Below are 12,570 nucleotides of genomic sequence, written 5' to 3' on the forward strand. Positions count from 1 at the left end.
GGGGGCGATTTGATTTTAGTCATTTGATTGAGGTATTGAAATGAACCACGCACATTGACCTCACTTGGCATACCGCCTATCTATGTCACGTTGACAAATATTAGCATTCATTCATTGTCCCACAATTACGTGATTGAACTAAACATGCATATGCACTTTATGACTCCGGCCATCTCATTGACGGGAAAGGAAAAGTACTACATTATTACATTCGGAGAGGATGGGGGCGATGACGTAGATAGTATCCCCTAACGTGACTAGTGAAAAAGGCATGCCATTCGATTCAAGAATAAAAAAGCCGAGGGAAGCAAGTCTTCAGAACAAAAAGTTTCCTCTGTGAAGACAAATGTTTGGCCTCTTTCTCCCGGGGTTGTGTGCATACAGAGATCCCAGAATCGCGTTTTATGTGTGACCGCACGGAGGGTTGGACAAATTGAAGGAGCAACAGGAGGCGGCAGAGACGCTTTCCAGAAGAAGCAAGGGGAGAGAGAGAGGGAAGGAGAGAAAGGGAGAGAGAGAGAGACTATCTCACTCTCCCAGTCGTAGTTGCAACCGGATCGCATACAGCGTCTATTTCGACACTGCAATAGGTACGTGACGCTTTCCGAACTTTTACGCACACAAATCGAGAATACAGCAACAGGCTTGGGTACTTTAGAATGTTTGGAGGTAATGTTTAACACTTTAGAATGTTTGGGTCAACACATTTTAGGTACTTTGAGGCACTGTTGAATAGATGGGGAGTTTTTGATCATTTTTGTAAGCTTATTACATTATTCTCCAAAATTGAAGAATAACCTATCCATTCTTAAAATATGCATTCATTTCGTTTTTCCTCAGTCTGACTGTGGAAATGTTAGATAGCCTTCGCACATTTAACGTTGTGATATTTTTTTTCCACAGCAGGACAATGTCTAGTAAAGCGACTTTAGCCTTACTCATCTATGGAATCATAATGCACTACAGTGTCTACTGCTCACCTCTCGGGCTTAACTATCCTAACCTTAGGTAGGTACCTGTTCACCCCTCCTTCAACTGAGCATCTCTGCATGTAAAGGATTTGTAAACTGAACATTGGCAAACGCATTGTTTCTGCTGCTGAGCGCCTGGGACGAGCACAGCAGTTTGTTTATCAGTTATACCTGCAACCACATAGGTATATAGACCTATGCCATTTAATGCTACACACATTTTTTTTTCGTTCAATCAATGTGTGTATAATTTTTATTTCGTTTATAGCTAAATTAATACGCAATATTTTTTACATTTTCAGAGCATCTTATTAATTTGGGTATAAAATTAATGCCATAGCCTACATTGGAAGATACTGGTAAATGTGTTTTATTTTCAGTATCAATATGCCGCAATATTTTGTTATGAGGGGCTTTAGAGCACTTGGAATCATGTCACTGGAACAGGGCATATTAGCAGCTATTGGTAGATCAAGCGTCTGATACAGAACTGTAGCTCTGCGTGCAGACGCGTCCCATGGGAATGACAGAGAGGCGTAATTTTCTGAGGAATGAGGCAAACGAAGGAGCCACTAATTCACAGAATAACAAAATCGATTTATTGTGATTCTCTTAACTAAGAAGTCATAATCTGCATCATTTTATTTTAGAACGACAACTCTACATTTTCTTTTTGAGATCAGGTCATGATGTTATTTCATTCACAATGGCAAATATTTTAAATTAAACGTTTTTCTCTTCCTATTTCCGATGGGGTGGGGTTTGGTTGCCTTTTAAGGGCTATAACCCATGTTTCGACTAAATTTGTTCTGTAAAGTGATGTGGCCAAATTAGGATTGGCCGATAGCAATTACAATTATTTAGAATTTAAGCAGATACATGTTGGCTATTGTATCAAACATGTATATATAAAATATATAGGCTGCAATCTAAAAAATACATTACTCATTTACTCATGTGTTTATTTTCAGAATTGGTTTAGTCACGATATTGCACGATCAAAAAGCATATAATATTCAAATGCATTTCCGATTTCAGACTTGAAAATGAGGTTTATGACGAGGATGGGAATTCGTTACCGGCCTTGGCTTTTGACAGCGATCAAATTGCTATAAGAAGTCCCCCGTCTGTGGCTGACGACTTGTACACTTTATACTACCCACCAGAGAAAAGGTGACTATCATTATCACTATTCTCAACCTATTGTTTGTAATGTTGTTGACGTTCTTGCTAGACATTTCATTATTTGGGCTCGTATTTCTGTTATTCTATGTTATATGTTGTGTGTTAGTAAATGTACTGTACTGTCAATAATCACATTTTGTTGAAGAACCTTTTTTTTTGGGGGGGTCGGTGGTACTGGTACCCTGGTATTCCAACGAAACTGATCGGAAAGCTTTTGTGGTATAATGTAGTAGAAAGTAGGCTATTTACTGAGCACATGTAAGCATAACGAAACACCTTTAATCTGAACTGGCCATTTCCAAAGTCATAAAAGTAACTATTCACTATTTAAGATCACATTTTGGAAAACAGCTCATATGACGAGTTGGATTTGGTATAGGCTACATTAATGTTGCCACTTAACGCTGGGTGTGTGTTGAGTGTGGTCATTTATTGTTTGGCGTTTTATCATCCCAGAACGGAAAGGCATGCAGACGGAATGTTTAATAAAGCCTACAGGAAAGCGCTGGGTCAGTTATCAGCAAGAAAATATCTTCATTCTCTGATGGCAAAGCGTGTAGGGTAAGGACATCTTCTTTGGTTGTCGTCTCTTATTTTGTGATCTAAGTTATTTTTTGGTGTTCGTTTTTCTTTTAACTCTGATATTCATTCTGTTTCGTTTAATTTTCCCGTGTGTCTATGTGTGTGGTCTTCCCACCTGAATTTGACGCCTTGACGCGCAGAGTAGGTTGACTTGATAAAATCTTCAAGAGTGCAAATCCGGGTGCGGCATTAGATCGAATCGGTGAATCTCAGTGCTGATATTGTCTCTTTAAGGAGCAAAGCACATGATACACGTGGCTGAATACATTTACTTTTCATTATGAATAATTAATGTGGTGGATTAGTCCCAAGGGTTGAAGATAAATATAGGCTTCAATTATTCCCTACAATATCCTCAACCAGCCAGCCTAACCATGATGATATCGAAATAAAAATATATTTCGGAGGGTTGATTTAAAAGCGTAAGTTTAAATCAGAACTGTGCAGCGCATCCTATGGGCTACAGTCCTCCGAGGCAGGGTATACGTCTCCTAACAGAGAGAACTCTTCTACTCTTCCCCTTTCTAGTGGAGGGAGCACCATGGAAGACGACACAGAGCCTCTGTCAAAGCGACATTCGGATGGGATCTTCACAGATAGCTACAGCCGCTACCGAAAGCAAATGGCAGTCAAGAAATACCTGGCGGCAGTCCTTGGGAAAAGGTATAGACAGAGATATAGAAACAAAGGACGCCGGCTAGCGTATTTGTAGCGTTGCTAACCCAAACTACCATGTGTGTACAGCCCAGATCAAGTCATTTTGAGATAACTGAACAATCAATCAGTGGATCGCTCTTGTGTTCTTTAAACATGTATTTATGTATGAAGTAAAGCCATTAAAATGAATATTTTGATAATAATATTGTTTTTCTTTTGTACTTTAGCACTTGAGAACGCACAGATCTACTTTATGGACCAATCTTTTTTGTTCAACCTAAATATAGCCTATATTTATTTATTTTTAGACCTACTTATAAAATAAGATTAAATTATGAGCAAATGATCAATATGCTCTTTACCCTGTCTTTTAAACATTTAAATATATGAATGTGAGGAAAATAAATAGTTTAAAAGACAATTCATGTATTGAATGTACATTTTTGGCAACTGAAATTAAGAGAATAGTGTCTTTATTTACAACAGCCCTGAAGACTTAGGTTTTCACCATATTCTACAAGACATAGACTTTGATGCCCTCCCAGATGGGGATGAGTTTGAGGCTATTTTGGGAGACTGGCTGAAACAGTTCTCTCCCGAATTTCCGGTGAGTTCCAGGCTCTTTCCCGAGGCCTTGTCTTGAGGGATGTCTCCTGTCTCTCCCTCTTTTTCTCACCGTAACCTAAACCTGTGATCTTACGCTCCAAATACTTGATTACAACCCAATCGCCTCCTTTCCTCAATTGTGCTCCTGTCTCTCTAGAGATACTGTATCTACTATATTCACACCTATATAATGCATGTCAAGCATGCATGTACAGAATATGTATGAACGTGAATATAGATGCATAGATATGTTATACACATATACCGTGTGTCGATATACTGTACATATTTTTTTAAATTCCCCATAAATATCCTATCATAGGCTGTAGGATAATAATGTGATGTCAAACAGTATTATAAAGAAATGAATAATTTAAGACCAAAACAGACATGACCCAACTGGCTTTAGAAGCCTTACATATGGTGGTAATCCAGCCACGAAAGTGAAATACTTGTTAGAATGACCCTTTGACCCCTATACGACCCCGATATATAAGATGAGGACCAGAGTGCTTTTGAGCTTTTTCTTTTCTTCCGGTTGTTCTTCTTCAGTGTTAACGAAAATAAGCTTACACTTTTGAACTTTGTGCAAAGTATCTATCTTGTGTTCCTCTCTAGTGCTATCCATGTGTTTGAAAAGATCTTGAAAACCTGGAATGCTGTTAAAGGTTTTCCATATGTCTCTTCTCGCCACATAAGAAGTATCATGAACATAGAATAACCTAGAATGTTAGCAGACTCGAAAGAAAAAATTCAGACCGTTTCGACTAACATGATACTTTTTATATGGCTTCATTTAATTTCACAAATGTTGTTATTTTTCATGAGGAACATTGCAGAGGTAATCTGAAGACGTATGTGTTGCACCTTCCTGGTTGCTCTACTGTGCTTCCCCTCTATTGTCATGTGAACCAATGTAAAGCTAGACTGCATGATTAAAGTAATTGCACTAGCCACAAAATCTGTGCAAACTACTGCAATTGGCTGGTTTTGTTTGCTCACTGATTGACGTATCTACATATCTGTGTTTCTGGATGTTGTTTTGTTTTTGTTCTTCCCAAACATTACTGCACAACGTGTGTGATTGAACGTCTGACCCCTGTCCTCTGTCGAGGAAACTCGGATGAATGTACTGCAGAGGAGAAGCTCTTAGAAAGAGTCTTGTCATGTTGTCCTTTTAGTCTCTTCTCAATGGGACTTGAGGCAAGATTTTGTTACATTCCAAATGTAATATATGCCAAAAACAATTCTTGAATGATCGTTGTTTTTAATGACCTATCCTGGCAGCCCAAGCGCAGCACAGTAAAACTTCTACCTAATCAACAGTTAGATAAAGCCTTAAACATAATGAACCGTGCCTGTACTATTCTGAACACCACCAATCCCAAACTAGCTCCTCAGTTTACTTGCCTCTTTGCTGTTGATGTAAATGATCACAAGAAGAGTAGCAGAGAACCTGTTGAGTGCTAGATAGACCCAAGTATGAGAGGAGTGGGAAGAAGAGAGAGGAAGGAGGATAGTGGGTGTGAGAGAGGAGAACAAAGAGAAAGAGGGACACAGAGAAAGAGGGACACAGAGAAAGGGGGAGAGTCCATGACCAATCAATTTGAGAGAGCAAAACAGTGGTCTTTGGCTTTAAAAGGGAGTTACCAGGCAAAGGTTTCCACACTTCATTAGAAGAACCTAGCCTCTCTTCTCACTTGCACCCATCAGTGACATATAGACAATGGTTACTCAGACAGAACAAGCCACACTTCTTCTAACTAGAAGCATGATTGGGTTAGCGACTTCTGTAATAGCCAATCCCGGGTTTTGGCAGCATAAAAAAAATAGCTAATAAGATCATGAAAAATGTTGCTTCTGAATCCCCACAGTATACTTCCCCTTCCTGGTCCCAACACCTCATTAGCCCACTTGCCTAAAAAGCAGGGAGATCTAACTCCAATAATGCAACAGGCAGATTCTACAGACAATGTAGGTTAGGTTTGAGCTTTGTGACACTGAGCAGTAGGACAAAGTTCTTCGATCTGTGCCTGTGTGTATGAAATCAATCTTTCTTTAATTCTGCATTCCCCTCCAGGCTTTGTGACGCAGGATGCAGCTTGCGGCTGTGGTGCCTTGCTCCGACTTTAAAATCGCCACGAATCACAGATGGCTATTTAGTAGCCCTACAATGCTGCACATCATCAGCTTACATTCCACCCTTTGGTTGTTGTTTTTGTGTTGCGCAGACATTTGATTGGATCTTTAGTGCCATTCGGTGTAGTCTCCGAGCACTCTTGCTCGCGATCATTTCTTTTGGTGGTTGTTTTTGATTTTTTTTAGAGCACATAGACTTAGATAATTGTGATAGATAGTTGCAAACATCATGATTGCCCTCTCTCCATAATGTGTATCATTTTGAAAGCGCCAACAGCCTTACTAAACGTGAAGATTAAACTTAAAACATATATTTATTGTGTAGAAAATTGATATTAGAGAGTACTATTATAATGAAGAAGAAAAAATGGCGAACCCGCAAGGGTCAAGGGTCAAGTCTATAAATGTCTAATAAAAAGGTGTTGTAAGATTTGTATGAATAAATTTTTGTAAACAACACAATTTGTCTAATCTTTGAAACACATAACACTATAAGTAGTTTCCCTGAGCACATACGAGAGAATGCTAGTACAGATAACTCTGCAGTACCATTTCTATACAACAATACACGGTAATTGTTAGCCAATCTTAGTCCCACTCCACAGATATTATGGTGCATCCGTCCGATAGGTGTACTTTTTCACTAGCCCATCACACCAAAATGCCTAAAGAGAGACAGATTACAGAGGAGGAGAGGACTAAATGAAAGAATAGGCACCTAATGGGTATCACAGAATTAAATAGGGGTTTAAATAATTATCTTAAACAATCAACAAACAAAAACAACAAATGGATATAGAAGGAACTAAGTGTCCATAACTACATTCTTCTAAAAGCACCAGTGTTAAACATGTCCATGTTCTGCTGCTAGAAGTATAAAACAATTTCCCTTGCTGAGTGTGGATGCCTTACTAAACAAATAAACAAATTACTGTGAATAGTACATCTACAATAAGATACCACTACCCATAGGAATCATGGGTATGAGGATGAAAAAGCCAGACTGCTGCCTCTGCTCTGGTTTCCGAGAATCAGAGAACACTAAATTGCTGTTTGGTGTGAATTTTGTGAAACCCTGACACTTCACTTGCCCGTGTGTCCATACCCCCATATCCCCAGACTCCCTTGGGATGGCACCAGTGGAGGGTCAGACATGGGAGGGATCACCCGACCAGTACCACCCACTGCTGTCCTGCTATACCCAGCATCCGACTACGACGTCACGGACGAAGATCTCAGACCATGGTGGCATCTCTAAAAAGCCTATAGTATATACCATACCTCCCATTCTCAATAACAGATTTTTACTCTCGTAGCAAAGGAAAAGGAACATTGCCACTACCTCCCTCTCCAACCAAGGTGCACAAATTGAGGAGCAAACTGAAGTAAAAGAGAACATTTTGCATCCTTACAAACATAGCAAAACACCAAGTTAACTCAACATGCTAAACAGTCAACCAACAAGTTATATCCAATACACACATGGAAATGTATGCAAACAGATGGCATACTACATAGCCAATCCAACAAGTGTCTGTAGCTACTGAGGTGGCTCGAAGCTGGAAACTCCATCCAAAGCAGTCAATATTACCGTACACAACACTAATCAATAACGTCATGTTGCTCCATATCTTAGTGTGAGGTTATGGATGAATCAGACACACACTATATATAAAAAAGTATGTGGACACCCCTTAAAATTAGTGGAATTGACTATTTCAGCCCCACCAGTCGCTGACAGGTATGTAAAATCGAGCACACAGCCATGCAATCTCCATTGACAAACATTGGCAGTAGAATGGCCTTACTGAAGAGCTCAGTGACATTCAGCGTGGCACCGTCATAGGATGACACCTTTCCAACAAGTCAGTTCGTCAAATATCTGCCCTGCTAGAGCGTCCCCAGTAAACAGTAAGTGCTGTTACTGTGAAGTGTGAGAGTCTAGGAGCAGCAACGGCTCAACTGCTAAGTGGTAAGCCACACAAGTTCACAGAACGGGACCGCCGAGTGCTGAAGCGGGTAGCAAGTAAAAATCATCTGTCCTTGGGGCTATACTGCCTCTGGAAGCAACGTCAGCTCAAGAACTGTTCGTCGGGAGCTTCATGAATTGGTTTTCAATGGCCGAGCAGCCGAACACAAGCCCAAGATCACCATGCGCAATACCAAGCGTCGGCTGGAGTGGTGTAAAGCTCACCGCCATTGCACTCCGGAGCTGTGGAAATGCGATCTCTGGAGTCATGAATCACGTTTCACCATCTGGCAGTCCGACGGCCGAATCTAGGTTTGGCTTATGCCGGGAGAACGCTACATGCTCCAATACATAGTGCCAACTATAAAGTTTGGTGGAGGAAGAATAATGGTATGGGGCCACTACAACATACATTGAAATTCTAGATGATTCTGTGCTTCCAACTTTGTGGCATCAGTTTGGGGAAGGCCCTTTCCTGTTTCAGCATGACAATGCCCCTGTGCACAAAGCGAGGTCCATACAGAAATAGTTTGTCGAGATCGGTGTGGAGGAACTAAACTGGTCTGCACAGAGCCCTGAACTGAACACCTTTGGGATGAATTGGAACGCCAACTGGGAGCCAGGCCTAATTGCCTAACATCAGTGCCCGACCTAACTAATGCTCTTGTGGCTGAATGGAAGCAAGTCCCAGCAGCAATGTTCCAACATCTAGTGGAAAGCCTTCATAGTAGAGCGGAGGCTGTTATAGCAGCAAAGGGAGGACCAACTCCATATTAATGCCCATAATTTTGAAAAAAGGTGTCCACATACTTTTGGTCATGTAGACTATTTACTTAACTGTAAATATGTATTTTAGACACATGACTCACTTCACATACACATTAAAGCTAGAATCGTTAGGGCTCTCATGACTGAAATTTAAAGGCAGTGTTCCCGCCTTAGCGGAGACTGCATTCACGGTAAACGCTGTAGATGTCGGCTCAATAGGTCATTACCTTTAAACAGCAATACAGACTGAATTGAGCCCTTTGATTTTATATCAAGTTTTGGACTTTTAAATTTGTAATGTAATTTTGATTCTTGAAGAATATAACTTATAAATGCCTCATGAGCTCAGCTGAACTGCCGTACCCCATTGGAACCTAAAATATAAGCTTGTTTGACTACAATGTTCGTAAACGTTGTGAGTGTAAACAAACATGGTATAGCCTCAAAACACTTACAACTACACATTTTATTTCATGGATGGCAGCCATAGCTCTGTCTATGAATCTAAGAGTGGTTACATTTATTCAGCCCCACCCCGTAGCTTTTTATCAAAACAGGGGCAGGGATATGCTTTGTTATGGTTTAAATGAAGGATTCTAGCTTTATACCCAGGCAGGCAGGCTCTTAACAGGCTGCTTGTGGGTTGCTGCTTTGTCAAGGGTCCAGTCCCACAATAGCTACAAGAACACCCAGTGCCTCAGTCCCCATAGTAACAAAGCAGAAGACAACAGAAGACAGACCTTCACGTCCATCTTAGAAGTGAAAATGAGCACCACATGATTTGTGTGGAATGAACATGATATGTACGAAAAGAGTTGTCACAGGAATCAAGTGCTGTAAAAAAAAAAAAAAAGCACGTACTATGCTGTTTGGACTTATTTTGGTTGATTGCCTTTTTTAGTTTTGTTTCCACACCTGTGTTCTGGGTGAGTTTCATCTATATGGTTGACTTAGTGCTCAGTGGAGTGGCATTACGAGGCCTGACTGTGTTCCACTGCGGTGGTGATGCTAATCAGAGTTGGGTCCTGTGTCAGGCCACTGTCTCTGTGCCCTCTGGGGCACCCTGGGTCTGCCCCAGAAGGGGGTGGAGGTGTGAGGTGGTGCCCCTGCTGGGTCGTGCCTCTCAGAGGTACCTGGAATTCCACCATGAACCCCCCCAGCTGGACGGCAGCGGAACTTTTTAATGCCTGTCGCGCCGGATTGGAGCTAATGACCTCAAACTGAGCCCCCCACATTTTATGTGGCCACCGCAGGGACGGCCAGGGACCTTTCACAGACATCACAGACTCTGCCTACGACCAACCAACCCAGCCCTGCTCCACCTGCCATTTTCTCCCCCACAATGGTTCAATTAAAATGTCATCAGAAGTCGATGGGAGATTGAGGAGTCGCGGTTACAAACCGTCTGCAGGGCAAACTGTACAGTAAGGATGTCAGGTTGAGGTTGTCGCCAAAGCCTCATAAAGCCTGGTGTGTCTTCCCCCTTTCACCCTACATGCATAATAACCCCCTCCCTCCCAGCCCCGGACCTCAGTGGAGCGCGGAGAGAGGATGATCAATGGGAGTGATCTGATTCCTCTAGCCCGGTGCCAGACCCCCTCTTAACCCTGCTAACCCAATCAGCCTGTGTTGCCAGGCAACGGGCCACAGTAGGATGCACTAGGGATGCGGTGGAGCTGGGCGGGGCAGTGGTGGCCTTCATAGACATCTGAAGATCCTACTAGATATATTTCACTCAAATGGCTTTTGTCGGTGGACTCGGCGCTGGCCGCGCTCTGTTTTACCAGCTCTGATGGCAGCAGGGAGGGGCTATTGATGAATGGGTTCTCAGAGGCAGAGAGAGGTAGTGCCAGATCCTAACAACACACACACACACGCACACACACACACACACACACACAACACACACACACACACACACACACACACACACACACACACACACACACACACACACACACACACACACACACACACACACACACACACACACACACACACACACACAGACACACCCAGACACACCCAGACACACCCAGACACACCACAGAGCCTCAGTGTCATATCCTAGTAGCACAATCACACAAAGACACACACAGCTTCACACAACTACAGTATGCAGACAACCACAGCCATACACTGCTTCATAAAATGAGACAAAAGCATCAAACCACACACAAACACAGGCTCAGACAGGCATAAGATACAGAGATACAGTTACCTTTCTATACCGCCAGCCTGATGTGCAGCCGAAGTGTTTCATATCCTTGTAGTTTACTGAAAAATCCATGAAAATAAGGATGTGTAGATCAAACTTTCATTATGGCATGGAGTTTGAGAATGTATTTATCGTTGTTCTCATTTGTCTTTTTTATTTTACCTGGTGGAGTGTACAGTAACATGGTTAAATGGTTCAACAGTGACAGGCATATCACTCTTTTATTCCTAGCCTCCATGTCTCTCCCTCCCCCCCACTGTGTTTCTCTCTCCCCCGTCTCTTTGCCTAGCTACCGCTCCCTCTCGCTTGCCCTTTCATATTTAATATTCCTGCTTCCAGCTCTGTAATAGATATATCTAACTGACTCACTTATTGATCTCCAATCAATGTCTGGGTGTGGCCAGAAAACCTGCCTCCAATTACTGAATCCTGTCACAGATTGAGAAAGAAAGCTGAAAAGAGATAGAGATAGAAAGATACAAAGAGATAGAGATAGAAAGATACAAAGAGATTGAGATAGAAAGATACAAAGAGATTGAGATAGAAAGATACAAAGAGATAGAAAGATACAAAGAGATAGAGATAGAAAGATACAGAGATAGAGATAGAAAGATCAAAGAGATAGAAAGATACAAAGAGATTGAGATAGAAAGATACAAAGAGATTGAGACAGAAAGATACAAAGAGATTGAGATAGAAAGATACAAAGAGATTGAGATAGAAAGATACAAAGAGATAGAAAGATACAAAGAGATTGAGACAGAAAGATACAAAGAGATTGAGACAGAAAGATACAGAGATTGAGATAGAAAGATACAAAGAGATAGAGACAGAAAGATACAAAGAGATTGAGATAGAAAGATACAAAGAGATTGAGATAGAAAGATACAAAGAGATAGAGATAGAAAGACACAGAGATATAGATAGAAAGATACAAAGAGATAGAAAGATACAAAGAGATTGAGATAGAAAGATACAAAGAGATTGAGACAGAAAGATACAAAGAGATTGAGATAGAAAGATACAAAGAGATAGAGATACCACAGCCAGAGCTAGAGAGCGAGATGAGAGAGAGTGAGATGGGGATTGAGATCAACAAAGGTCTTTCCTCGCTCTCTACTGCTTTGTTGTTACAGTATTGTTGTCATCATGCACTCTGCCTAGCCCCTCTACCCCACCCCCCCTCAACCCACCCGCCCCGCCCCCTGCTCCACACATCTCCGCCCCACCCGAGGAACCCCATGGCCATGTGGAGGCCGGCTGAGTGACAGCTTTCTGGAGGGGAATCCACATGCCACAGCCCTTTCATCAGCACCTCCCTCTGGGTGCTGCCAGTCTGACTGCTCAACAATGCAGCATGGATGGAAACGTGTTTGGGGAACGTAGAGCTGTGTTTGGCTTACATGAGGTGTTTGTGTTTGCGATGTGAGGAGTGGGGGTTGTGTGTGTGAGTAGGGCGTTTTCTTGTATGTGTG

At 41.8% G+C, this 12,570-nt stretch overlaps 1 protein-coding gene across 5 annotated transcripts; it reads left to right on the forward strand.

Moving 5' to 3' along the window:
- The first annotated feature begins 270 nt into the window (after positions 1–270).
- adcyap1a (adenylate cyclase activating polypeptide 1a) lies at positions 271–6,599 on the forward strand. Of its 5 annotated transcripts, XM_024393018.2 has the most exons (7): positions 272–590; positions 904–1,008; positions 2,010–2,144; positions 2,613–2,717; positions 3,267–3,401; positions 3,882–4,002; positions 6,082–6,599. In XM_024393018.2, the coding sequence occupies exons 2-7, from the start codon at positions 911–913 to the stop codon at positions 6,088–6,090; spliced, it is 603 nt and encodes a 200-aa protein (XP_024248786.1). In that variant the 5' UTR covers positions 272–590; positions 904–910; the 3' UTR covers positions 6,091–6,599. The 5 variants fall into 5 exon arrangements, with proteins under 5 accessions (XP_024248783.1, XP_024248785.1, XP_024248788.1 ...); XM_024393015.2 differs by having other exon boundaries at positions 271–590; positions 3,882–6,599; XM_024393017.2 differs by having other exon boundaries at positions 271–590; positions 907–1,008; positions 3,882–6,599.
- The last annotated feature ends 5,971 nt before the right edge of the window (positions 6,600–12,570 follow it).

This window comes from Oncorhynchus tshawytscha, linkage group LG29 (assembly GCF_018296145.1).
Source record: "Oncorhynchus tshawytscha isolate Ot180627B linkage group LG29, Otsh_v2.0, whole genome shotgun sequence".
In the NCBI taxonomy this organism is placed as follows: domain Eukaryota; kingdom Metazoa; phylum Chordata; class Actinopteri; order Salmoniformes; family Salmonidae; genus Oncorhynchus; species Oncorhynchus tshawytscha.

Excerpts from the sequence above, each read along its gene's own strand:
- adcyap1a (XM_024393015.2), top strand. The coding sequence starts at position 911 with ATGTCTAGTAAAGCGACTTTAGCCTTACTCATCTATGGAATCATAATG. Across the intron at positions 1,009-2,009 it reads CTTAACTATCCTAACCTTAG|ACTTGAAAATGAGGTTTATG; the intron begins GTAGGTACCTGT and ends TTCCGATTTCAG. Across the intron at positions 2,145-2,612 it reads TACTACCCACCAGAGAAAAG|AACGGAAAGGCATGCAGACG; the intron begins GTGACTATCATT and ends TTATCATCCCAG.